Here is a 27,466-nt window from a genome sequence, read left to right on the forward strand (position 1 = left end):
TAGTCTGTGTACATTGTAAGCCATAAAATAGATAACAGGGCAAATGTAGCTTGGGGTTGTGAGCTCTTCCCCTCCCCCCAGCCCCGCAGTATCACTGGTTTATGCCTTAATTGTGAAAATTGTTAAGCTTTGATGCAAGTCTTTGGATTATATACATCGCCAACCATTTCCAAAAAAATAAAAGGGGGGAGGTACTTACACAGTGGTCCTGGAAACTTAGGTGCAGCTCCTGGAATAGTTGACAAACAAGATGGTGCAAAAGGCAAGAGAGTTTTTGCTCAAGAAGTGCTGTTTAGGGGGGTGGCATGAAATGTTAACTCTGGGCTGGTTCTCCTCCTACCCATTGAGACTAGGTCTGTGTTTGTGGTCTTCATTTGGCTGCGGATCAGTTCAAAGGGATGGGGGAAGACAGGACAGATTTTTTTTTTTCTTTTTTTTTTAGCTTTTGCATCTACACCATACTTTTTTTTTAAACTATTTTTGAAAATTCTTTGCAATTGATAGAGAAAACAACAGGTTTGAATAGTGCTAGTAGTGCCTGTGTTAGTTAAGGCCAATGCATGTGTTTAACTTGTTTAATCTTAATTTGTTTTAGCTTTTGAAGACTTGGAAAAGGAGAAATAATTTAAATCATTAGTTTGCATTTAGAAGAGTTTGAGTTTGACACTTTTTCTTTTTTCAGGAAACTGCAAATTGAGGGGGATTAGGCATAGAAAACTTGTATAGCTGTAATGCTAACACTTTACACCAAAGAAAATTGGAGAAGGCAACAACAGGAAACCACCGAGTTCACTTAGTGCTAATGTCAGGTAGTCATTAAAACATTTTTCCTATTCTTTAAATGAATGTCATTCCTATAGTCAGTACAAGTTCAAGAACCCTGGAGAAAATAACCGAATAAGCACATGCTGGGCAATGGCAATGCAGGCTTTCCTGCAGGGCCTCACGTAAGTGCCTCAGTGTTCGTCTGAAGGTCACCTCTAGACATTTATAGTTAGTTTGGGGCATGTCGGCTCAGGAAAACTTACCCAGATTAAATCTAGTTTAGCTAGATTTACTTTGGAAGCATGCTAATTAAGACAGTTGTAAATCTATATTGGCAGTTAACAAAGGCTCACTGCAAATTTGCTGCTTTACGTAATTTATATCAAGTTGCAACTTTTGTTTGCAAGAGTCAGGAGCAGACAAACATACAGCCTGAGTATCAGTTGTTGCCATTCACACAGATTGACCGTGGTGCCAGTTGATAGGGGCAAGATAATCACTTCGTTTGCAACTTCCCTAAGAAAACAGAAATTACAAACAGTTTTCATGTGTTAGTAGTTGCCCCTCTTGACTTTCGTGACCTAAGCTTGAACTGACAGCCTCAGAATACAATGATCTTGTGCACCATCTTCAATTTTTATTTAACTGGCACTTTAATAAATTACAGCATACCTCAGGGTTCCAATAGCAGACTGAAAACTTGTCTTCTGATGTGTTGTCATGCTCTTTGACAAGCTCAGTATCTGCCAAAGTTAAATGGTTATGAGGAAGTTTCTGAAAATTCCTGAAAGAGACAGAGAAGTCATAACTCATTCAAAGTCATGCACTACTCAAAGCCCTCAGAATCTTCACAAATCTATGTAATATGACTCCTTTTTCTCTTTGAAATCTTCAGCATGGAGGATTTATTAAATTTTCAGCTATAAATGATAATGGAATTAGTATAAATAAAGAAGACCTTTGGCAACATAAGTGTATTCAGCAGCTGGCTGTGGAAACTCCGTCTTGTTCTGTGCCTAATTATACTCCATGCCTGATCATGCCTGAGGTTTCACACACATGTGCTGCAGTTTAATGGGATGTGAACTAACCTTTTTCTTTCAAATGCTTAGGTGCTTTGTTTACAAAAATTAAGAATGGAGTTTAATTAATAGGTTAGTATTGACTACTGAAATGAGGTTTTTATAAGTTCAGTAGAACTGATTGCAACATTTTTAGCAATTTTGAATGTTTTTAATATTAAATTTGGTTGGGCTAAACACTATGTTAAAAGCCTTTTTAGTCATACTTTAATATAAAAATCTTACTACCTTTTCATTGTATGTTTACTGACAACAGCCCCCTTCCTTATGACTCTTTAAGTTATCACTTTAAGAACGTTATTAATAAATGTTACTTGGAAAAAAAATAGTTGAGTAATTGTTTTGTTCTGACTCATCTTTTTCTTACTGTGAATGTTCATGGCAAAACAATTAACACTTCATAACACCAAGTAAATTAAAAATTCATGGTATACCCCCATACATATGTAGTTGCAGTTTTTATCCATCCTGCCTGATGTATCAAAGTTATGATTCTGTTTGTAAATACCTATGTGGTGGTTTTTCTGGATTGCTCTCTTTCCCTTTTTTTTTTTTTTTTTTCCTTTTTTCTTCAGGGGAGGGGGGCAGGACTGAAGTCTGTGAATTGAGCTACATCAGTTTTACTGGTCTAACTCAGCAAATGCTTGTTGCACAGCTGTTAGTCATGGGGCTCTGTGAAAGTATACCTGACAAACATGAGTTAGAAATTTAACGTGCAAACTTCTTGATGGTAACAAGCTTACTTGCATTCAGCCTAGGAAATAGTGCTGTAGAAGCATTGTTCAACTGAATGTACTTAGCCTCAGACAGGAAGGGCAAGAAAAAGCCAAGCTTCGGTCTTGAAACCCAGGCTGTGTTGGAAATGTTGGTAGGGGAAAGAAAAAAAAAAATCACTGAACTTGAAGACACTTGATCTGTGATCCTTGAGACATCCCTAGAACTCTGTAATAGTGTGTTTGTATTTAACATGTTTTTAAGTATTTTAAGCCTCTTCTGCTCATACACAGGAGGTTCCAGTAGCATTGAGTCACATTGAGTACTTAACTGGGAGAAAACTCTCCAAAATGCTTTATTTTAAAAAGTAGAGAAGTTAGTTAGAGAAGTTGCAGACATAGCTGCAATCAGCAAACTTGTTTTTCACTGTCTGTTCCCCATGCATTCCGTTGTTAAGGCTGGTACATTTGACACTTTAGCAAAACTGCATATCTCAGAGGCTTCAAAACTGCAAGCAGAAGAGGCGCATTTTCTTCTAAGGAAGAGCGTTACTGTTATTAGTTAACAAGTACTTGCCTGTTTAGATCGGTCCAATCTTTACAATACAACTCCATTTAGATGTAAGAAAAAGCTTTTCACTGTGAGGTTGGCTGAACAGTGGAACAGGTTGCCCAGAGAGGTTGTGGAGTCTCCATCCTTGGAGATACTCGGAATACAAGTGGACACAGGCCTGGCAGCCTGCTCTGAGCAGGGAGGTTGGACTAGGCAATCTATAGAGGAGCATTCCAACACTACTGCTCTGATTATTAAGGCATTTCTCTGCTCATTTTCTAGCTTGAATAATCTGCAATTTTTTTTCTTCATAGAAAAACTCAAATTTTATCACCACAACGTGAGTTTGATTTTCACTTGGAATAGTTTACTTCTACTAAACTGTTAGATTTAACCATATTTAAAAGTTGTCTTTGGATTTGTAATGCTTTCAGAAGCTAAAGCGATGATTTATTTTCAGGTAGCCTATATAGCACATTTTACTGTGTGAATGATGTATCTTTCTGATTTTTGAGGAAAGAAGGAGGAGAGCAACTCAGACTGTTACCCTTTTGTCAGAAGTGAGTAATGAAAGTTCAAGGTTCTGTGTTCTTGAGAGAGGCTGATGATGGAGGCTCAGGTATCTCTGGAATCCCTCTTATTTATAAAGAATGTGCAAGATCCTGTTTCCCTGAACACAGAGGGCATCAAATAGCTGAGAATCGTTTTTTTTGCTTGCAGCTCAAAGACCTTTTAACCAAGAAAGTGTTTAGATCAAAGAGCTCCCTTTCAGCTTTTTCTTAGGAGTGTGCTCACAGTTATTCTGCCGTCTGGTTTTCTGTTCCCTCCCCTTGCTCATGCACATACTCGCCTCCTTTCTTTCCTCCTCTTTTCTAATTGGGGCAATACCAGCATGTTTTGAAGTGTTTTTGCACATTACTTTGGCTTGGACAATAGTGTGTGCCTCTGTTCCAGTATGGAGACCCGCGTTTATGAGGAGGTTTAATCTTTTGGACTCTCTTAAAACAAATGCAGCAGACGCACCAGCTCAATCCACCAGTAACAGTAATTTAAAACAATAGCTTATCTTCTGCACATCCTTATCTGTGTTACAGTCCCACTGACTTTCTGGGGTTGCATTAATGTTGGTGCAACAGCCTGGCTTAGATTTGAAAAACAAAAAAAGAAAAGGAAGTTTTTTACAGTTTTATCAGAGGCTGAAATGCGCTCACGCTGGCTCTTCCCCTGTTTTGCAGAAAGGCTACCAGAATATATCAACTTCTGTATTGTACGTGCTTGGGAATACAAGGAAATACAACAGGTATCGGTACATTTAAAAGTTCAACAATAACTCAGTTACTTTAATTTCAAGCTTTGTTGTGATGTGTCCCTACCAAAGCTACAAGAAAAGTGGGGTCCTTTTAATTGATGTTTCTTTCAAAAGGTAATGGAGACTATGCTGGGAAACTGATCCATCCTCGTGGATTTAAGGCAACTAACTGCAGAAAATTAGCAAACAGGTAGCTGATTTCAAAATAAATTTTAAAAGTAAAGTTACATTATAGTAACAATGGGGAAAAAAGCCTATTGGTACCTTTTTCTCTAAGAAATGGAAGAGCAAGCCTCTGCAGGACAAAGTGACACTTTTGTCAGGGTCACTGTCAAGTAAGAATTCAAAGTTGGATAATTAAGACCAGTCCTGTATAGGCTCACCTAACATTTTACCTTTTGATTATGAGGTACCTATCTCTGGATTAAAAAAAAAAAAATCAAGAAACAGAGCTCTGTAAGGATACCTGTGAACTCGTCTCCGATTTCTGAAATTCAGGAAGCAGTTGGTTTGACCTGCTGCCCTGTTCTTGCACAGCGGTTTGTTGAGAGTGTCGCACTGCGCTGGCATTGCCTGCTGCTGCTGCCTAGCCGCATGGAGAAGCAGCACCTCTGGCTGCCGCCGCTTTCCCCCTCTGGTTCAGGCAGCGCAGTCATGGAAGGAGACGCTGCACCTCTGCTTCTTGCGCATGGATCATCTCTACGTAAAGGCCGCCTCACTGCTTGTCCACCATGCACCAGCTCAGCTGCTAACAAGCGCAAACTCAAAACAAGAATTTGTGAGCCCAAAGATTGCAGCAGGAACAATTTTCACAGGGAAGCTTTAAAAATCCTATAAAAGTTATGGGGGGAGAAAGTTCAGAAGGAACAAAACTAACATAAAGTCGTTTTAGTTATTTTGTATAGGCAGGCACTGATAAAATCTTGCGAAGGGTCACCATTGTGGTGTAAATGTCCCCATACTGTTCCTGGCAGCTCCTGGTTTTACACATGTAAACGGAGACGTGTGGAGGCACACCCTTGGCAGTTTTGTGCAAGACTTCGGCCTGTGTTTTCTGAGCACAGTTTTCTGAGCAGTAAGTAATGTATCATATTCCCAAATACAGGATATGCTTACATTATACTTTAGATGATGGGTTGGGTAATGTATCCTTTTTTGTACACTTGCAGAGCATGTCGAAGGGAAAAATGGCGCATTCAGAACTACTGTGTGCGCTCAATTAGCTCATTAACTTGAATATCCCTTCCTATTAACATGGAATATCTTTAATGCAGATTTTAAAACTGGAAAAGCCACACTCTCATTTGCCTAATTTGGATGTGACAAGCCGTACCGCAAAGCCTAACTTGAGTTACTGGTTTTGCACTCTGAGCTTGGCATGTTAGGTCATGGGGCCCTTTGCACTGCCATCAGAAAGCCACTCTACAATCCTTTCCTAGTGTTGGTGGTAATTTGCCAGTCCCAGAAAAACCGGGAAGCGCTGAAAAACTGAGAAGACTCACATAGCTTTCCCTGCATCTGCGTTGCAAAGTAAATGGCTGACTTTGTATAATGCTCTAGCCCTAAGTTAACATCTAAATGCAGTGAAAACACCCTTATGCTGTTGTGGTGGGCCTTGGGGTTAGAGGGGAGCTGAACTGCACTGGTGGCCTTCGGGTGATACCACATCAGCTCTCTTATCTCTAAAGGCCTGCTACCTCTGTGTTCCCTTTTTATAATTACTTTGTACAGTAAGATGTCAATACTATTTTGCCAATTTTAATACATAAGCAGTTCTGTTACTTTAATTTAAATACATACATTTCTTGTAAGATTAGAGTCTCAATCAGTTACAGGGGATAATTTGTTTTATGACTGTTAAATATGCAAAATTAACTTATTGTACATTATTTTTCTCCTGATATGTCTTGAATTTACCTTAGATTTTATGACCTATTTCTTGAATGTACAGCTAAGGCACTTTGTTTCCTTTGAGAAACTTGGTTTTGAAGAACCTTGGTATAGTGCAGAGATTACTAAACCTTTGGGATCTCTTCAGAAGATGTGTAACACTGGAGTGTACCACATACCAACAAAGTAACTAAAATTTCTAAACAGTTTAAAAACTGTGCAGTTACACATTTTTTGAGTTTTATTTTCCCTGGCCTCAGTGGAAACAAGCCTCCTTCTAGGTTGTATTTACTAAGTGTTGTGATTAACAGCAATAAGCTGTTTCTACTTCATCCCATTTGGAAATAGCATATTTTGAATTGCTGAAAAGTTGTGTGGTTGTAATGTTATTTGGTGTATTATCTGAGAGGTATTGGGCAAAATATTTTCACAAAAACACGGCAATTCCAGCACTAGAAAAACCCCTCACAAATAATGGAGGGGACTTACAGATCCCATTAACCTATGTCATCGTACGCTTTTTCGCCTTGCTTGACAAATTTTAAACTTTCATGTTCGAAAAATAAGTATCTGCAGTGTTCAGGAGTAGCAGGCAGAATGTGAACTGGTGAATTGCCACTTTAGCTATAGCTAGACAGCTGATTTACCCAGATATATCAGAAATGGACAAACCTGTGGCTGAAAAAAAAAAAAAGGGGGGGTGTGGGGGGGAGAATTCACCCTTATTAAAAGAATAAGAAAAGTGAATCAGTAATATCCTTTTTTTCTGCCACAGATGACTTTAGTAGGGGACAAAAATGGTTTCTACACAGAATCTGTTTGACCTTGAGTAGGATATTAACTAGATCTCCTTATCAGTTGGCATTTGCATCTGATTTAACTACATGAACTCCAGCACGTATTTTGAACAACTTTAAAAGAACAGCTGCAGAATAACAGAACGTATCTCTGGTAAAACTTTTTACAGAGACAAACAAACAAAGTCAAAACCAGATTACTTTAATGGTAACTCACTTCATTTCTCATAAAGAGGAATGCTGTATTTTATTTTTTACTTTCTGTGCATGAGTCAGTATTTCATCTACATGAGGGTGAGTAAGCAATCAAACAGCCTCATCCTGGCTACTGGATATTGCAATATTGAGATAAGGGCTTCCTTAGAGAAGTTTCTTATAATCCTTTAGCACTTATTGCAGTGAGATCAAGTTATAGCTGGTTTAATGCAATGTAAAACCTATTAAGGTTGACATCACAAATTTTACTAGTTCTGGTGATGACTACGTAACAAATAACATGAAGTGCCAGTGACAGACTGATAGTTCGGTTTGAGATATAAAAATGAGATACGGGAACCACATAGCAAAAGGAGTTTTGTTTAAACCAGTTATATTCCATTTTAGATAACAGAAGCTTGCTTCAGGTTAAAGGTCCTTAAATGCAATAGGGTATAAAATAATGCTTCATTATTTCCTTCTAATTCACAGCTGACAGTTGTTGATTTGGAAGGAGATATCAGAGGAATTTTGAGTTGACTACTGGTGTGGTTGGAAGGTAACACTGAGGGTGACAAGTAGCAAATATTTATCCTACTGCTTAGCCCTCTAAGGTTGAAGTACAGTGATGAAAACAAGATTTAACATCTGAGTGTACAAGAATTCACTCTTTTTGGATGACTAATGCTGCTAGCTTAGGGTCAAATCACGTCATGTTCTGTATGGCTGATCAACGTAATAAAAGGATATAAGGTGACTTCCTTATGCCATGTGCCATCACTCCCAGGTCACAGGATGTATTTCACTGTGGTGCTATGTCCTGCCCCCTTTCACAACACTCTGAAGGCTGACACTCCCCCAGAGAGTGTGAGGCAGAGAGGATGTTGATGAGTCATTTTCCCTTCATTTTCTTCACAAGCTGTTCCAGTGAAACAATGTCCTGTCTCTCCATCTACGCTTATCACAAACAGTTTAACTCTCAAACAATTTTATGTCAATCTCTTTACAGTTTTGCAGGATCAACAGGAAAAAAGGCACGGAAAATTCCTCACCTCAAGCATGTTCTCCTAAAACAATAGCTTGTACCAGAGAAGTCTCATGCCCGGGCTGGCCTCCAGCTACTTTTTCCTAATTCCCTTGCTCCTTCTAGCTCTTGGATTTACATTAAACTTAGAGGCCAACATGATAACCATGAGAATCAAGTCAGTATAGCCCAAATACTGCTGTGAGATGAGATGAAGGACCTAGTCAGAGAAGGGAACTTCATGTGGGATGTGAGGAGGTTTAGATTAATTAATCAGAAAGGGAAAAAGAGGAAGGGAGGAAGCAGGAATATGGTAGTTTGTCAGAAATGCTTTATAGTGTGAGCTGAAGAATTCAGAAATCCCCCATTTTCTCTGCTTTCCTTTGGAAAGTTCTTGAACCATCTCCAGAAAATTTTACTGGGCTTCCACTGCGCCTTCTGTTCTTGCTCCGTAAGCCAAGAACTAGCACTAGCACATGGGAATTCGGGTGGGAACAAGTAGCTGCGGATCAGCAGGCTTGGGATTTCTCCTGCAGTAAGAGTGAATTTAGCCTGTTAGTTGTGAGATCTTGTACTCGGAACTAATTTAAGTTTTCTCTGGAAACGCCTGATTTTCCTATTCTATGGAAATTAAGAGTCCTAGGAGCCTAATTTTCATACCTATGTAAGATAGCACAAATTCTTCTGAAGTTGACTAAAAACAAACATTAGGAGCTCCCCTGTAGCTGAGGAACTCCCTGCGGCAACACCCTAACGGGGAGCTGAATGCCCACAGTTGCGTGGGTCTTCTCAAATTTGCGCCTACTGTTTCCAGCAAATGGGTTCTGCTACCAGAATTTACTACCGGACTTGCCCTGCTAAATAGCTGTTAATGCGAGGACGTTTTGTTTCTTGTTATCTACAGTTCAGTTTAAACTAGCAGCTGCCAATTCTGCTGCTTTTTTTTTAATGCTTGGTTTGATTTTTTGACCATCCCTTTCTAATCATTGGAGTGGGTCTAGTAAATTTGGTAGCGTACCGAGCCTTAGACTCTTAAGAGACTGCTGCTGTCATGCGGAGGCTCAGCCGGTTTTGGCTGCATGTGCAGACCTCTCGCCCTGTGATGCACAAACCGATGGTTTAGGTGTGAGCGCACACTCACGTGTCTATCAGCTTAGCCCCACACTATGCGGAGCTAATGTTGGCTTTTTGCAGCAAGGGGAGATGGATGATACCTGGTTCAACATAATGTCGCAACAGCGCAGACAAATGATAAGGCCTGACAATGAAAAAATCAAAGTTTTAAAATGAATTTGAACGTTCTAATTGACTTTATACAAAAGTACCACTCTTGTATGGCTATGGTATTTTCGAAATGGTACCAGGATCTTTGAGCTAGATTTAACTCACTTTTGAACCATATTTTCATTGCAAAGGAAACAATGAGCTGTCTGCCTATGTCTTAAATAAAAATTAATGTCATAATATTAGACATACATTTAGATGAGAGATTTTTCTAGGAAATCTTTATTTTTCATATTTAGGGAACACATATAATTTGAACCAAACTTAATCTCTTTTTCTTCCCTTACAAATGCTGTTTATTTTAGTATACGGTTTGCTGCAAAGATATATAATGAAACGTAGTGGGAATTATTGTATGAAGCTTTTTATTCGTGATACTGATTCTCCAAGTTTGCTGATTGCATATAGAGACGGAAGAAGACAAGGTTCCTGCCCTGGGCAGTTCTTAATCTAAACTGGGAACAGAGTTGATTGAAGTGGAAGAAACGCATCCTCCTTTTTCCCTCCAGAATGAACTTTGCTCCGACCAAGTTACAAAATGTGTTTCACACGGTGCTAATGGCAGCACTTCCATGCATAAGCACGACTGGCAAGAAAAGCTCAAACGCATCTTAACGCCGTTCCCTGTTACGTAGTTTAAATAATGCATAACGCTGGGTTACTTTCTCGAGGCACCAGCTACCTGTGATGTACCAATGCGTGGTACGCTAGCGGTCCCGTCTGAGGGGACATGCCGCCGACTGGGAAGCAGAGACCCAAACCCGGGCCCCGGCGCCCGTCTCTGCCCTCATCCGCCAAGCCCCGCCGCCCGCACTGCGCCAGCGCCTCGGGGAAGCTGCAAAGCCCGCTGCTGAGGCTGATGTTTTTGCAGAGAGACAGGGCTTTCGGGAGCAGAGCTTCCCTCTTCGAACCACGCGTTTCCAGTCAGACTGGTTTCTGTCCCGGAAAGCTCCGTTTTTTACGTCTCTTCGGCCTTCACCTCACCAACAGCACACGGGGGGGCACGGCCGCCTGCCCTCTGGCAGCCATTAACGCCTTTTCGGGGTATTTCGGGACGCTGTTCGGGGTTCCCCCTTTCCCCCTCCCCTGCGGCGAGGCCGACGCCGCCCCCGTCCCCTCACCGGCCGTCCCGCCCCCGCCCTGAGGGGGGGCCGCGGCGCGGCACGTGGCCGCGCGGCGGGCGGGCAGCGCCGCGCCGCCCCGGCGTCCCCCTCCTCCCAGGGGCGGTGCGCGCTGACGCGGCAGCGCCGCGGCTCTCTGCCGGCCGAGTCGCACAATTATGAGAAAGAGCCGCCGGGCCGAGGCCGCCGCCAGCGCTGGGTCCCGGTGCGGAGTCGAACCAGCGCCGTCCTCCTCGCCCCGCTCTTCCCTTCGCCTCCGGAGCGTTGTCCTCGCCCGGCTTCTCTCCACCCAGCCCGCCGCTGCTGCCGAGCTCAGCCCCGATAGATGGAGACAGGCCCCGCCACCGCCGAACCACGAGCAGGAGCTGCCCGGCGCGAGGAGAGCCAGAGTCGGCGCCGAGACCCAGCCCGGCCCTGAGGAGAATGGTGAGGGCGGCGGGGTGCCGCGGCGGCGGGGCCGGGCTCGCCCCGGCGGAGAGGGGGCAAGGGACGGGGGGGCGCCGGCCGCCGCATCAGACCTGTCCCAGCCGGCTGCTGCGGGACGCGGCCGCCCCGATCCGCCGCGGCCCCTCTCGCTCCGGGGCTCGCCTCCCGCCGCGGCGGTTGCTCCCCTGCCCGCCCCGTCCGGGGTGCCCCGGCGGCGGGGAGGAGGGAGCCCCGCCGGGCTGTCACCTCCGGGCCGGAAGGGGAGGTGCGGGCTCGGGCGCCTCAGGCGCCTCCGCGCGCGGTACCCCTGCCCCTCACGGCCGGCGGGGCGCCCCGGCGTCACCCCCCTCAGCGCCCGCCCGCACACGATCCCGCTGGCCCGGCGGGCCCTGCCCTCCCGGAGCTCCCCGGCCGGGGCTGACCCGGGCCGCCGGGGCGAGGCTCCCGCCGCCGCCCGGCATTTCTAGAGCCTGCTCGCGTGGTGCCCGCGGGGCCAGCCAACGCCGCCCTGTTGCCGCCGGCCCCGTGGAGGGGCGGCCGCCGCCCTTCGCACCCCACCGCTCCTCAGAGAAGCTCTGGGGAGCCGGTCCTGCGGCGGAGGGGACTTCGCTGCTTAGAAGCGTGACCTTTCGTTCAGTGCTCTTTGAGTGCTGCCATAATCCTTCATTATGGTTTTGTCTAACGCCAGAATTTATACGGTGGACTGTGTAGTTCTCTGGGATGCAGATGTTCTTCCCTTCTGATCTTTCTACCTGTTTCATTTTTACAATTTCTACACGTTGTCATATACAAGGGAGTGTATAAACTCTTACAAAGAGGTGTATGAGCTTCTACAAAGAAAACACAGTTTTAATTCCAGCTCTTTCTTCTTCTGGCTGCTAATCAGTTCTTTATCCCTATAAGTTTATTCCTTAATTGATATTTGCAGAATTTAGAGTGAGCCATCACATGAAGTGCTTTCAAATAATTTTGAAAATCTAAGTGTGGAGTGTAAATCTGTGGATTTCTACAGTCTGCTTGAACTTCTAGTCAGATGCTTTATTTCATTTTAAATAAAGGTGGTTTATTTCACAGTATATTGTTCAAAACCACAGGGATTCATACCCATGAATCTTCCATTTCTGACTATATATGTGAACTGTGTAGAAATGTGGGCAGTCTTTTTCTAGAATCTGCAAATCCAGCACTCTTCTGGGAAGAAGCTGAAAGTGCAACCTTCCGTTCTGACTTGAAAGAGTACTTGGCATCTCCCACTTCTGTGGTACTTGCTCTTTCAACTGAAGTGGTTTTTTTTTAGTTTTGTGGGGTTTGTTGGTTTTTGTTTTGTTTTGGCTTTTTTTAGTTTAGTTCTGGTGTTTTGTTGGTGCTGACATAGCCTAGAAATGTACAAATTGGTTTTAACCATTATGGATTTGTAAACTGATCGTGGCTCAGTAGTTTTTCTGGCAATGTAACATGTTTGCAGTGTTTTATACTTACCGTGTGTTTATCGAATACTTTGAAACCGCTGTTTAACAGGTGTTTTCCCTGAGTTGAATATAGGACATCTTATACAAGTTCATTTTGCTAAAAATTTCCCTGTTGCTCCACGACTATTTAGCAATTTTGAATAATTGCTGGACAGTGTCCCAACATTAAATCAGGAATTATTCTAAAGAGTGAGTTGTTCAGTGTGGCAATTCCAGGAGTTCAGTCTGTTTTTTTTTTTTAATGTGTCTGTGTGGGTGAGATAAGTGTCTGCTAGATCATCCTTCATACCTTCTGATATGAGGCCGTTCTTGACTTTGCTATTTAAAGTGGGGGAAAAAACCTTTGTGCATGTGGAACTCTTTAGGCTGGTTTTGGACCATTTGTATCTTAGTTTTCTGATGTTTTACTTGGATTTTTTTTTTTTTTTTTCTTGCTTGAGCTCGGGAGTGGAAGGGTAATTTTCATTTGTCATACAAAGGCACCTTGAAACATCACCTTACATTTAACAGTTATCTCACTTGTATTTAAAGATACTCTATCAGATTGTCTACCTCCCCGTGTCGATTATCTTGGAGAGAGATACTCGACTGTGTTTTAAACTTTCATTTCTTTTCTTGTCCCTTGAGGCTCCGCGTAACTCTAGTCTTGCTGCCTTACCTTTTTGTCTTATCACATCAGCCCTGCTTTCTCTGCTCTGCTGGTGATAGACTGCAGCATCCAAACTCCTCTCTTTTTCTCATAGTTATCTTTACCGCTTGCTGTGCTTCCCTTTCCTGAAAGCTTTGCACCAACACCCAAACTTTTCCTGCCTCTCTTTCATGTCCCTTCATGAGGTGCATTTCTATTAACTGTTCACTCCTTGTGGACAGTCATGACAGATGAGTATTTTCTAAACAAACTAATATTGGTTTGAACTTAAATAATTGATGCTGGCACAATAGGGTTTGGCCATATTGGTTTGTCAATTTTACACCAGTAATGTTGCAAATAAATCTCTAAGAGGACTTGTCAAAAAGTGTGTGTGAAGGGAGGGAGATGCTTTTATAGTCTACAATTTGTGTGCTTGACAGGATTTTGCATAGTAAGTTTAATTTTCCTTCCCAGAAAGACCCTGATTAGCCTAATCAGGAGTTTAATACATAGCTGTGCTAGCAGTGACACTTTTACTAAACTTCTGATGCTGTCAGCATATTGTTTGAAACAAGCCCAAATTTGAAGTTCCAGTCTTTAAAGACTTGAGGTTGGATTTTGAAATTGTGGTTTATGCTTTGAAAAATCAAGACAATGAAATGATACTTCTCATGCCAATATAGTTAACCTGAAAAATGTATCTTTGTCTTTTTTTTTTAACAGATATTTATTTCTTTTGGAATCCCTCATTTCCTTTAACTGTGTCTACTTTGGCCGCAATATTTGCGTGCCGCGTTAATTTGCTGAAACAAGTAACATTAGTTCTGGGGTTTTGTCCCACTTTTATAAAGGCAAACTGACAGTAAAAATCAATGTGTATGTTTTCCAGAATTGAAGTTTTGTCTTAGAGGTCATGTTTCTTGTTTCTAACGTGAATAATTCTGTCTTGGTGCATTTTAGCTTTACTGGTTGAAATTCTGGCAGCTGGCTTTTCAGCAGATAAATTACTGAATAATTCACTCTGTGTGTGTATTTGGATAAGATACTTATATGATTATTAAAGGTAATGTAACTTCTTGCCTCTGATACTGACAAGTAGTGGTGGCCTCTGACAAATGGGTCTATATGCTTCTTTATTTCTACAAAAAATAGCCAGTGATACTGACTTGACCTGTGGTAAAACTTGAACGAAGTTTGTTGCATGCTTTCTTCACGTTCCCTGGCCTGAAACCTTCTTTCTCCTCTATTGTATTCTCTGCAATCTTGTTATTGTCCTTTATTTGATTGAATCCCGTCTCTTTTGCTCCTATAATGAGAATGTACAGGTAATGGTGTCATGTTAATATATTGTGATACAACCTATACCGAAAATGATCTACCTAATCCTTGGTTTCTGTTATTTTTATTACTTTAAGCTTAGCTTTTCTTTTACTTGAATTGTAGATGGTTTTGTATTTCAAGTAATAGAAAGCTAATCTAACAAAAGAACAGAAAAAGTAAACCCCCAAAACCTTTGTATTGGCAAGCTTCACTTCCTGACCTGGCTCAGCACAGGATTAGCTGGGCATCAGTGCTGCTGCGCAAGAGAGGAGGTAGGATGTGCAGGAGGTGACCTGTCTTTTTGGTAGCAGCCAGTCATTAAACCAACGTTGTCTGGCATGCTGAACTGTTGCATCTATCTGGATGGGACCACAGACCCGAGCAGCAGTGTTTTGGAGACCAGTCTCCATCACAGCTGTTGCACTGATGGAGGGAATGATATTTTTTTGAGGAGTGGTGAGGTTTTTTCAGCCTTCTTTACACCTATATTTTGCTTAACATGTAAAGTGGATGCGAGCTGTTTTAAAGCAGGGGTGTGAGCCACTTTAACTACCCGGTTTTCTGGAACCACAGTACAGCTCAAGTTTGTTTTTCTCCCCAGCTGCTATAGTTCTTGCATGGGAGTAGGCACAGTGCAGGTTGTCTAATCGCTGTTAGGCGACCAGAGGAAATTTCTTACCCCTCTGTTCTTTCCAAGAAGGAGAGGCCAGTGAACTTCTGATGGCATAATGAAATCTAAAAAACAAGAGAGAAACTGGGATAAATAACTTGTTATCCTTAACTGTATCAGGTTTTTTTCCTTCCCAAGAATTGGGTGAAAAGTGTTCTAAACATATGGGAAATACAGGGAGAAAAATAACTGTGTTGCTGATTGTGGTGCTGATAGTTCCGAAAAGCTGCCTTATGAAAGGACTAGAATATTTAACTGTGGAAAATGGTTTGACAACATATGGTATGAGGGTGTTGCAGGAATAGTCTGTAAGATAAATGTAGTGATTGATTGCCAAGGAGAGTTTAAAGTATGGTAACAAACTAACAGTACATTAGAGCGGATTGAACTTGGTTTATAAATTACGCGTTTTTTTCCCCTTAACTGAAGCAAAGTTCAGATGTTACTGAGGTGGTAGGCTTGGATTAAGCCTTAATTCTGGGAATTTCTGTGGTGGTTTTTTGGGGTTTTTTTTTGGTTTTTTTTTAAATCCCAAAAGTCGCATCAAAGTTGTGGATTATTTAATACTTATGTTATTAAGAGCACTATATTTTTTTTTTCTAAAGACTCTTACAAGCTCGTTCTAACTCAAGCTGTTTCACGCAGTTTCTATTGTCAGATTTTCTGAAATGTTTGAACTCTATGTGTGTATGGCAACTGTGCAGTTGCTGAGTTAGTGTATCCCAAGCCATCTTTATTTCATTTGATTTCAGCTGAAGGAGGATGGCATGTGATACGTGTGCTAGCATATCTGTTGATTTTCTACAGCTGCAAAATCGGAATTCTACAGGCTGATTCAGTAATAAAGCTGGTACTCTGTTGTGTGTAGTTTGACAACTAGTGTTTTCAGAAGATCATCCAACTTCAGAAACAGCTATTGTAAACCCTCTGCAAAGTTTTATTGTTACTTCATCTTCAACCTGTCCGTGGAGATCATTAGTTTACATTCAGATACAGTCCAACATGAAGTGCTTATTTTGTTTAAATGCACATCGTGTTTTGCGAGGAGCGTGCAACTGGCTAATACACAGTTTCAAAGAGTATAGGTAGATGTGTGCATAGTTAGTCTACATGTGAAAATTAGGCACGTGTGAACCTTATCAGTGTCTAGACTTACTGCTGATAATTGTAATAGCAACAATTTGGGGAAGCCTCTTTCTAAGTTGGAGAGCTTTGGAGCTATTTCAAGGTCTGTGGCAGCCTGGTCAGGCTTTTTGCTTCCTAGTCATGGATCCCAAAGCCCGGTGTGGATGACTCCTAGTGCTATTGGATTCTCCCTTTAATTGTTTACTACTAATCAAATGAGATTTGAAAAAAAAGAAGCTGCAGGTTCTGAGAATTGGCATATTTCTATTAAGTTCTGGTTTGCTGATTTTTATTTTTTGCTTTTGTTTTTTACTGGCAACCTTTTGGGTGATTACTGCAGTATATTTTTGCTGTTGTACACTAATGCATTCCTGCTTGAGAATACTTTCTCAGTTACAGCTCTAAATTAATTTAATCTAGGTGTTCAGTCTTTCACCATAATATAACTCTGTAATCTTCAAAGTCTGGGAAAGTGTCTGTTACAGCTCAGTCAGTCTTAACACAATGGTTATTGCAATTGAATACCAGCCTTTGTTCCGTGCATTGGTCCCACTTACCTCTACCCAAGGAAGTACTTATTTTCTTAATCTTACCTACTTGATTCTTGTCACTTTTGCTAAGAGTCGAACAGAAATGATGTTTTGACTTTGTAGTCCCCTGACTTGTGCTGGGTGGAATTTTGCAAGATGTCCCTGGCTGACAGTTCTTATCATAATACCTGCTGAGTTTTTTTCCTCCTAATACTGCAAAGTGATAATCAGATTTTGTGAAATGCGGACTTGACAAACTTGACATTTAAAACTTAAAATTTAAATTTAATAAATAAATTTACATTTATGCCTTCTGCAAATGAATTTCTAGTTGCTGTTAGGAATAGTGTATTTCACAAGCACTTATTGCCTAAAAATTTCTAGACTCAGGGCACTTTTAGAACTAGTATTACTTAGTAGTGCAGGTCTTTCCACTATTACTCACTTCATTGACAATATAATTGCCAAGACTGACCTGGAGTGCTTGAGGTGTGGATGTGTGTGTTGCAGGGTAATAATCTCAGGTACGGGGCAGGGCTGATGTTCAAGTCCATAGCATCTTTACTAGCCACTCCCAAATCTGCCAAAACTCTTCTTAAAGGTGTGGTTGTAATCCAGTCTAAAGTCACCTAAGCCCTGGCTGTCACCCTTCCACCCATCTCTGTGTGCTTTGCTCTGTGTTCAGTCACTGTTTCAGGGATCTGAATCGAATAAATATCTAATCACCTCCTTTTCTTTTTTTTTTTTTTTTTTTTTGGATTAATTATTTTGTCGGTCATTTCCCTGAATCAGCTCTCCATGTGACTGCATAAATGCCGGTGCTGGTATGAGTTAGGGTGGGATCATGTGGAGAGGCTTAGGAAAATGGGATTGTAGCACCCCGAACTTGACATGAGCTGTGAAGCTGGTTTGGAAGCTTGCCCTGAGGTGCTTGAGAGTTTCCTTGTGCCATCATATTAGTAAGTGTTCGGTTGCTCTGTGTATCACCCACTCTACATGAGTGTTTTCTAAGTCTTACGGCCTTGTGTGCAGGCATGGATGGAGCGCACCATCACAAGTCAGGTTCTGTAGCCTCTTCAAAGTATAAACCAAATTGCATTGTAGACCTTGTCTAATTGTTCTGCAGGCACGTAGTAGCTATGCTTGAATACTTTTGTATCTAAATTCTTGTTTACAGAGGGTGTTTTTCTTGACCTTCTTTTCTGGATGTGTGCTGCCAGATGTAAGATAACTTTTTTACCAGATATGCTGTGCTGTAGTCTGTCTTTGTGAACTGAGCTGCATCAAGATAAGTTTGACCCCTCCCATCAAGTTATTTCTGTTGGCAAACGATCCACTGTTGGTAACTTGTCTCGCATAACAAAATATTGCTAGATTTTTTTTTTTCTCCATGTTCTTAACATGCTGCTTATTTGCTTTTTAGTGCTATTCCCATTCCTGTTTAACTTTCTCAAGAAGCTGAACCTGTTCCTTTGGGGTAGGAGAGAGCAAAGCTGTATTCTGCTGATGTATCTGATAGAGTTCAGCACAGCAGCCATGTGGCCAGGTTCAAAGACAGTCATGCTGATGTACAACATAGTTAAAATTTCATGTATATTGGCTTTGTGTAGTAAGTTTAATGCGGTATACTAGTTTGTGGCTAGAGCCAGTCTGAAAAAGCTCAGCTTTCTTTCAAAGCCTGTCCCTGTGGCTGCTGTGGTCATGCAAGTAGTTAGTCAGGCATAACTTCAGTCACCTGAATAGGTTAAATTATGCGTGTGCTTAAGTGACACATGATTGGAGCCTAAAATACCAGTTGTGTAATTACAGAACTGTTAATTGACTTTCTCTTCAATTACAAAAATCAGTTAATCTACAAGAGCAGGTGCAGTTAATGATGTTTTAAATGTCAAAGTCTTACCAGTTTCTCCTGCGTTCCCTGACTGCAGTATTGTCTAAGCGGTAGTTTGCAGAATTCTGTTAAACAGCAAATTTAATAAAACTTCAACTGAAGGCATTAGAAAAGTGCATGGCTGAGGGTGATCTTCTGGCCAAAAAGTCTGAGAGTGATTGATCTTGAAGGAATTTGTGCTCATAGTAGTAATCTCGCACTAGGGAAAGAGTAGTGAATCACCAGTACCAAAGCTGACAAATATCCTAGACAACTTTCTAGGAACTTAGCATTGTCTGGTGTTGCAATGCCTCTGGATGCAGAACTAGTTGGAAGAGGCTCGCTCCTCCCAATTTCACAAGCTTTAGTTTACTGACTTCTTAATTGTGCTGCTGAAAATGTTCACAGGGTTACGCTGCAGACTAGCCCATGGGGCAGCCCTGCGAGCACTTACCTTGGCCTGTGTGAGGGGCACTAAGCAAAGGTATGGAGGTTGAGATGGACCTTAACCTCTTAAACTGGCATTAACTGGCTTTGCAGCCAGAGGCATTGAAAAGCAGAAATATCCCCTTAACTAACCTTTGTCCTTTTAATTTGTGCCCACTTCAGAAATGTTCTTGATGAGGATTTATGCCTTTGCCTCATTAAGCAATTGGTCTGTCTTATTCTTGGTTTCTTTTATAAAAATCTTATGCAGAAAAATCCTTTTTAACTTTTCAGCTGTAGAAAAAACACAGTTCATATGCAGGCAGTTTTCGGTATAAATCCTACCTCTGTGTGTAGAACTTGGGGACTCTTCACTGTTAAATTCTCTGTAATTGTTTCAAATGCATTAGTGAAACAATGTTGCTTGTACAGGGAAAGAGGGCAGAAAACACTCATCATCTTTGTCCTGGTTTGGGCTGCCAGCTAGTGTTACAGGTGAATGTTGTGCAGTGATGAAGGCTGCTAACAAACGAGTCATTGTTTGAATGCATCATCTGGTTGTGCTTGGTGTTTTGTAGCCCACGAGAGAAATATTTGGTACTAGTATAATCATAGTACTTTGCTGGACAACACAATACAGTAAACTTTGGGCTGTGCTTTCTTCCTGGTATAGAAAATGTGCAAGACTGAAGCTTTTCTGCCTTCAGAAAAATCCTGTTTTCAGGTTGTAGAAAAACATTTTCTGATCACATGCATTTAGATGATCTGCAGAATACAGGTAGACTTTGCAGAGAGGGGGAGGATTATTTGCAAAAGCTAATTAGGCAGTGAGTCCCTAGGCTTGCTCAGTGGAGACTGAGGGGGATTCAGAGCAGCTCTTTTCTCTCTGCAGAGAGGATGTAGAAAAATTAGCACTGCTAAGATAAGGTTAGTCTTTTTGACTATCCTCTTGGGTGTCATTACTGGATTTTTCAGGGTTTTTCTGACAAATGTAAAGATCTTGCATGTAGGACAAGAAAAATCTTTTGTAATTAATGTATTGGGAGTTAGTTGGGTTTTAATTATACCATGAATTACGAAAAAACATCTTCAGTGCCAGATGAGAATGGATGCTATTCTCAAACCCGGGGTATCTGCTCACCTAAAATGTGACGTTAGGCAATACGTTCTTTATTCATTGGCAGCTCTCTGAGAAATAAAGAAATATTGTCTTAGCTTCCTTTCCTTCCTGAACATCAGGATACAGGTGCTTAAAAAGAATGCCTTTTTGTGTGATAGATCTGTAGTCTTTTCCTGGATGCCTAGAGTAAGTGTGCTTTGGGGGATTGTTTTGATGTACCTTGACAGTACGCTTAGATCAGCTCAGCTGTTTTGCTAACCCAGTATCTTACTGCTACCAAAGGGGATGTCCTGCTTCCCTTGTTTTCACCCTGATCGTGGCCATGTGGTCCTTCCCTGTGCCTTAGTTTTCTGCCCAGTTTGCATCTGAATTGGTTCATTCTGACATCAAAGCTACCTGCTCTTTTTTTCCTGGAAATAATGTTGTGCTGGTTTAGGGAGCTCAATCAACTCACCAAAGAGCTAGTGCACAATTGCTGGTGGGAGGGAAGTAGCAGGAGAATGGGTGGGAGGGCAGAGTAGTAACTTGCTCAGCTTGTCTTCTCTGACTGTACCTTCACTGTATAATTTGAAGAATTGCATCTGTTAAAGCAAATATTTCCCCTATGTATCCTGGCTTTGCTGTTGCCAGGACCTCCACCTCCTTACTGTTGTCTTTTGTTTCTCTAGAATGATAGTCTGTCTTCACTCCTTTCCCCCAGTAGGCCAGAGAGGAGCCTGAGGTATAAGTCCAGTACAGCTTAGGCAGGCCTTTGTGCCACATACCACTCAGCATTGGTGATTTTTACTGGAAGTGAGTATGCTGGAGGAAATGATAATAAACAGAAAACATTTACGAAGTGCAAGTGGTGTTGTGACCTCTCAATATCATTTAATTAGTTGTTCCCCCTGCCCTGCAAAAAAAAAAAGTTACGTTATTTCAAAAAATGATATATTTAATTTCTAAGTGATTATTTAGGCTTGTGGTATTTCACATAAATGTGTTGCAGGTAGTTCAGTTCTGTGGGTAACCTGCAATTCTGCGTCAACATTTGGTGGGAAAGCTGAAAAACTGTAGTTTCTCTGATTGCTTAAGTAGAGGATACCTATATCACTGTGCAGTAAACAAAAATTAAGAGATAAGATTGAGACAGTAAATTGTACATCCTAGGAAACTACTGGCATTGCTTCATTATAATTTCAGTTAGTGAACAGCCATTTGGAACGGATGTCTTTTTTACATTTCAATTTTTTTTTTCTTGAGTTGATCTTCCTTTTATCAAATATATTTAGTTTTCCCTGCTGGAGCAAAAAGGGAGTTTTTGTCCCCACAGATTATTCTGCTTTTTAGTTCATATTGTCCAACTTGATGAATTAGAGTATTTCAAGTCCATACAAGTGTTTGGTAAGAGTTTTGTGCTTTTGATTGAGATCTGAACACTCAGCTTGGGGACTCAAGCTTGCTGAGGCAAACCGGAAAGACTAGGATAAGAGAAACACCAAAAGACATTCTTCTGTTTCCCTCTGCATTAGAGCTAGCCAGACCGAGATTTAAATCAGTAGTTAGGCATTAGGATGTATGTGCTTGTATCTTAACTAGAAATGCTGTGTGCATGTGAAGGACAGAACGATAGGAAGCTTTGTAGTGCTTTTAGTAAATGGTGCAGTAAAATGGTACATTTTAGCAGCCTGAGTATTGATTTGGAGATAAAATGATTTTAAGCTCTCTCACAATTCATTGCATTGTGTAGATTTTACAGCTCTGGCTGTAATGTTTAAAAGAAACATTAATGAAGAGGGGTGTAAGAGCGTAGTTGAGACTTTCAAAACCTGCTGATACTAAAATGGTTGAATGCTAATGGGAAAATCAGTGTAAAAGAATATTTCAGCAGTCAGTATGAGGTTGCGATGGAGAGCTCTATTTTTGTGTAAGACTAGGCTCATGAGAAATCAACAAAATAAGACACAGTAGCTTAAACAACTGTTTGTTCCCCTCAAAAACAGAGGGTGGAAATTTTTAAAAGTGCCTAAATAAGCATTATGTATTATTTCAGACGGTAATTAGCTGCTTTCACATTTGCCTAAATAAACCCCATTAAGTTTCTTCTTTGCACTTTTCTAGAGTAAACAGAAACTACTTAAATAGTTTTAGTGGGGAATTTTATCTTATAAGAGTTTAGGTACATGGATGTCTCTAGAATGCTGTCAGGCTACTTATGCCCCGAGATGAGGGCTGTAGTCAGCGTGCACTCTTGAGCAACTGCAGACCTAGCTAGCTCTGTTAGGAGAGCTAGTTCTATGTCTTGACAGGCAATGAAAGCGTAACTGAATCCAGTAGCTCTTTGTTAGTGAGCTGAATTTAAAAATGCTTAAGTCTTTTTAATTCTACAGTAGGTGAACTATATTATAGCAAATTCTTGTTTTGGCTTGTTTTTCTCCCAGCTCATCCTGCTTTCTCCATCCTATTCTAATCTCCCAAGAACTCTGGTCACTGTAGAGAGTTGACCAAAATGTTCGCTTCCCCTACTGTAGCTAGCAAATACTGGCATATTGGTGTGCACGTGTGTACAGGCAGGGAGAACATAGAGAATAGGAGTTAAAACAATGTACCCCATCACACCGCCACGATCCTGTCCATGAGTAATGCACATATTCCCCTTATCAAGGAAGTGAAGGCAGTTCAGGGATTGTATGGCTAACTTTGTCTCCCTCAGACATCAGGTCCAATGCTGATATTTTAATACTAGCCTGGAACCAGCGTAATACTAATTTTCTGCTCTGAGATGACTTGCGTGACTTATACAAAGTAATTTTTTTATGGTAGTCACTGTTAAAGTGAAAAAAATTCCAAATCTCTTTCAGGTGATTCTTTGATTGCGTGTTTGCTGACGGGCCTCTTTCCTAATGTTAGTAGTTTTGATTATAAAAATAAATTGGTTTTCCCTGATACTGTGTCTAGAGGTAAGTTATGTGAAATGTCATCATCCTTAGCAGTGGTCTGGCGCTGTCATCTATTTCACATGCCCGCTAATGTGTTCTCTTGCTCTTCCCTCTCACACATGATGCTACTCAGAGAAATGTTATTGATCTGTAATAATTTAAATGCAGGCATAAGGCTTCCTGGTTTTTTGCTTGGGGTTTTTTTAGATATTCAAAGGGTTGTCTGAGGCTAGCTATGTCAAAAATCCCTTAGTGATAATAAGTTTCCATTGCTCTAGTGAGTTAATAATAGCCTACTTAAGTCAGCAGGCGCCAAAATCTTTGCTGTGATGATAGAGAAGTACCTTTCTTTGTACGACATTAAAAATAAGTCAGATCTTTATATGGAACAGGCTAAGAAAGTGGTAGAGCAAGACCAACAACATCCACCCTTCCAGCTTGCTTTTGTAGTTGTAATGTGCTTCAGCACCTAATGCATTAATCAGATGTTCATGCACTTCATGAACCAGAAAAGGAGGACCTTCTTTAAATCTGCAGCTCAAATAAAGCTGAAATATATTCTTTGCACTAGGTGAAGTGAACTTGCAGCCTGTATGCTGTCTATGAATAGCGGCTGCCAGAGCTGAGCTTTTTTTCATCTGGGAACAAATCGGAAGCAAATTGAGGGTAGGATTAATTATTTGGCTGGTTGCAGGAGCCCTTTCCTACTGCTTTATTTCCAGAGGTGGCCACCACTAACTCCTTTCTCATCTGTGATTTGTATACCCTATGTGATGGGGAAGGGACTGGAAGTTGCTTGGGGAGGACAGCCAACAGATCCAGGCTATGTGAATTGTTTTACCTCTGAAAAGGTGCCCCAAGCCTCATCCTTCCAAATATAAACCCAGAGTTTATAGGATTGTCTGCTCATACACCCTGTGTGGCACGTGTAAGGTAAGCCCAGCGCTTGCCAGAAATGTGGGGTATGAACCAAACTAATTCTTTCATGTGGAGTAAATCTGGTGAGCCAGGAAGTGCAGAGGTTTTAGCAGCCATGCACAGTGTGTCCCATTGGTCCCTGCGGAAAGGACCAGGGACAGTGGCCATCCTTGATACTCACAGAAATTATTTGACCCACTTAAAAAGGCTTGGCTTTGTTTCTGTTGCGTGTTGGTGAGTAGGTATGCTGACTCTACCTTCCTGCTGGTCTTATTTAAGAAAGTGTAGGCTTGCAATATGCATCAATGGTAAGATTAGAACGACTGCAGACTGCAGCTAAATCATTGGTGTTGAGAGAGGTGAAGAGGATGCAGACTACAATTGTATCACTGTAGATAAGGAAGGAAAAGTAGACTGTGTGTTTAAAAATGTAAGAGTTGGGATTGGTTTATATGGGTGACTCAACATAATTAAAAATGGGTTTTGAACGAGGGACCCTATCAGAAAGAAGCAGGCACTGTATGACAGGTTTGAAAACATTCCTATGTACTTTTGCCATGTATTTTTTGGTATCTCTCATTTGAACAAAGTAGATATTAGAGTTAAAAATGCTGGCTGAAAAGCTGTAGCTATATTTTCCTTGCGGTTACTGCCACGTGCTCCCTTTCTATCCTTTTCTTTCATCCATGGTTTTAAGTTTTAGGAGTAAAGAATTATTTTCATCTCCTTTGAAAACTCAGTGGTTTGTTGCTTCTAGATCGTAGCTTTGGTATATATTTTGAAATACTTTATGGAATACATCGAAATGTGATTGGTCTGGGAGCTCATAGAAAGTAATTTATAGATTCTTTAGACGGGCTAAAAGTTTTTAGCTTGGTATTTCATTAGTTGGGAGGATTGCAAATGTGAACTATTTTGAAATCAATTTACTTCAGTTTACAGCAATGAAACTGGATTACATTCTGCTGTGTTTTCTTTTTCCTACCAAAATTCCAAATTCTTTTGATGAAAGTTGGGAAATAAAAATCAAAATACCTTTCTCCCCCACCCCCTGGATACTCTGCTTTTCTGAAGGCATGTTCAGGAACAGTGTGCCATCTGCTGTGCTGACGCAGTCTTATAGAGTCTCTGGTTTTGGCAAGTTTATTTAATTTCTGTATCTGTTATAATTGGACATTTAACTCTGAAGGTGTTTATTGTTATCTCAGCTGAGAGAAAGCCATTTTGGAATTACACCAGTGTGTGTGTGTGTGTCTTCTGAAATCAACTGATGATTTATTCCATTGTGACCTGAGATATCTCATACTGTAGAATCAGTTGTGAAATATTTTCTAGGTATATTTTAATATTTTTTTCATACCTTGTATGAATGGTGTATGCATTTTAAGATTTAATACTTTCTAAAAAGGAGGAGTAATTTTATGACTGGTCTAGCTGCAGAACAGCATGCACCTTCATATGGGTGTTAAACCAGCAATTTTTAAAAATTTATTTTAAAATATGCTGGATTTGCTCTGAATTTCCCACTGAAAGACCTGTATTGGAGTTAGAAGATAACTTTCCCAATAATGTGGGTAAAGTGGATTGAGTTTGAATGTAATTAAAATGTCCCAAAAATATTAAGTCTGGGGGTTTTATTCTGGTGCATCAGGATTAAAAATAATGACTTCAGAATGTTAAATTCTGCATATGAATTTATGGTCGTCTGAATTAAATGAATCTACAAAAAAAATCCCCAAGCAACTTAATTTTATGCTTTGTGATTGTATGGTGAAAAAATTCTCACAGAAGCAGCCTGTTCTCCAAATAACACATTGGAATAATTTTCGTCAAGTTTGAGAGCGCTGTAAAAATCCCTTTTGACAAATCCCAAGTATTCTTTGCATCCAAAACTGCACATGGATTTGGTGAGTTCTGTGGTGACTGTGCTACGTCAGAGAAGAACTTGATGAAACAATAGCTACTCTGTTAGAGACCTGGATTGCTGTGAAAACTGTTCAGAGCAAATCTCCTGAACTGTTTAATAAAGAATAGGATTGTTGAAGGTTTGTTTTTGGCACTAAGGGAGCCATTGATATGAAGATTCTTATCTTTGCTCACTGGCTCATTTGAGGTCTGCTTCTGAATACAGTGTGCAGGAGAATTGACAGAAGACTTTCTATGACTGCGCTTTTTCCTTCCCTGCTTCCTCAACAGTTTTTATTTAAAATAAAACCAGTATTTTTTTGCTGTTGAGCAACGTATTTTTCAGGACTGTAGCAGTATTTTCACTAGAGAAGTCTTTCAACACAGAAAACTATATCTGTTGGGTTTCTTATGAGTCAAGTGAAGCCAGGTGAACCATTCTGCTCAGAACAGGATCTTCAACATAGCAGAGACACCTTTCGTGCATGATGGGTCTGTCTGTGTCTGAGCCGTTTGGGTTCTGTGACGAGAGGTGCCCTAATGGATTTGGGAAAAAATAAATGAAACAACTTTTTCTTGTACACGAGGCTGGTAGTTGTTTTGGAATAATAACGAAATAATCCTGATGTGGACAGCAGGTAAAATACCCTGCATAAGTTTTCATTTGTAGTGGATTAAACAACAACATAAGATTAATGCACAATCCTTCTCATTTAGAGTGACATATTTCACTGGGATTAAAGTACTCTGTATAAATATCATTTGGCGTTGTGATAATATTTGGGCTTTTTTGTCTTTCTAGTATTGCACGTATCCATGCTTTCTATAGAAGTTACTTAAAAAAATTGGTAAGGTTGACTGGTATTCTAGTTATTGATTCAGGAACAAATTTTGTAGGCTTTCTATGTGTGTCTGGTGTATTCTGTGGACAGACAGCACTGTTATTCTTCAGCAGAGAGTCTTTTAAATATAGTTCGTAATACTAGCTGGCTAAATGCTTTGTTTTCTTCCCCCCCTCCTTTAAAAAAACAAACCAAAAAACCCCAAACAGTAATTAGAGGTATGTAATTTTAAATTGCGAGGAAAGCAAGTAAATTAACTGTCTGGGGTTTGCTGGAGCCAAGAGTTTAAAACAAACGTTAGCAAATATGTGGCATCAAACTGCCTACCTTTTTCTTTTTTCCTCCCATCTGCTTATTTACCTAATGTTAGCTGAAGTTCTGAAGACTTTCCTCAATTGATAAATCAATTGATAAATGTTTCCTTGAGGAACTGAGTTGTGCTCTGCTAGCATTTTTAATATAAAATTTCTTTGGGAAGTGTAGGCATAACTGTCTTTCAGATAACTCTCCACCCCATACACAGTGGCTTAGTTACTTAGCTCATCCTGGGATACGCATTTTCA

General features: G+C 40.8%; 1 protein-coding gene across 1 annotated transcript in view; it reads left to right on the plus strand.

The window, feature by feature from the left end:
- The first annotated feature begins 11,020 nt into the window (after nucleotides 1-11,020).
- TRPM7 (transient receptor potential cation channel subfamily M member 7) overlaps nucleotides 11,021-27,466 on the plus strand; it is a 60,133-nt gene continuing 43,687 nt past the window's right edge. The window contains exon 1 of the mRNA XM_050902931.1: nucleotides 11,021-11,159. Within this exon, the coding sequence (XP_050758888.1) occupies nucleotides 11,157-11,159 (3 nt within the window). The 5' untranslated portion in view covers nucleotides 11,021-11,156. The remainder of the gene's footprint in view (nucleotides 11,160-27,466) is intronic.

The sequence above is a fragment of the Gymnogyps californianus genome, chromosome 11 (genome assembly GCF_018139145.2).
Source record: "Gymnogyps californianus isolate 813 chromosome 11, ASM1813914v2, whole genome shotgun sequence".
In the NCBI taxonomy this organism is placed as follows: Eukaryota; Metazoa; Chordata; class Aves; order Accipitriformes; family Cathartidae; genus Gymnogyps; species Gymnogyps californianus.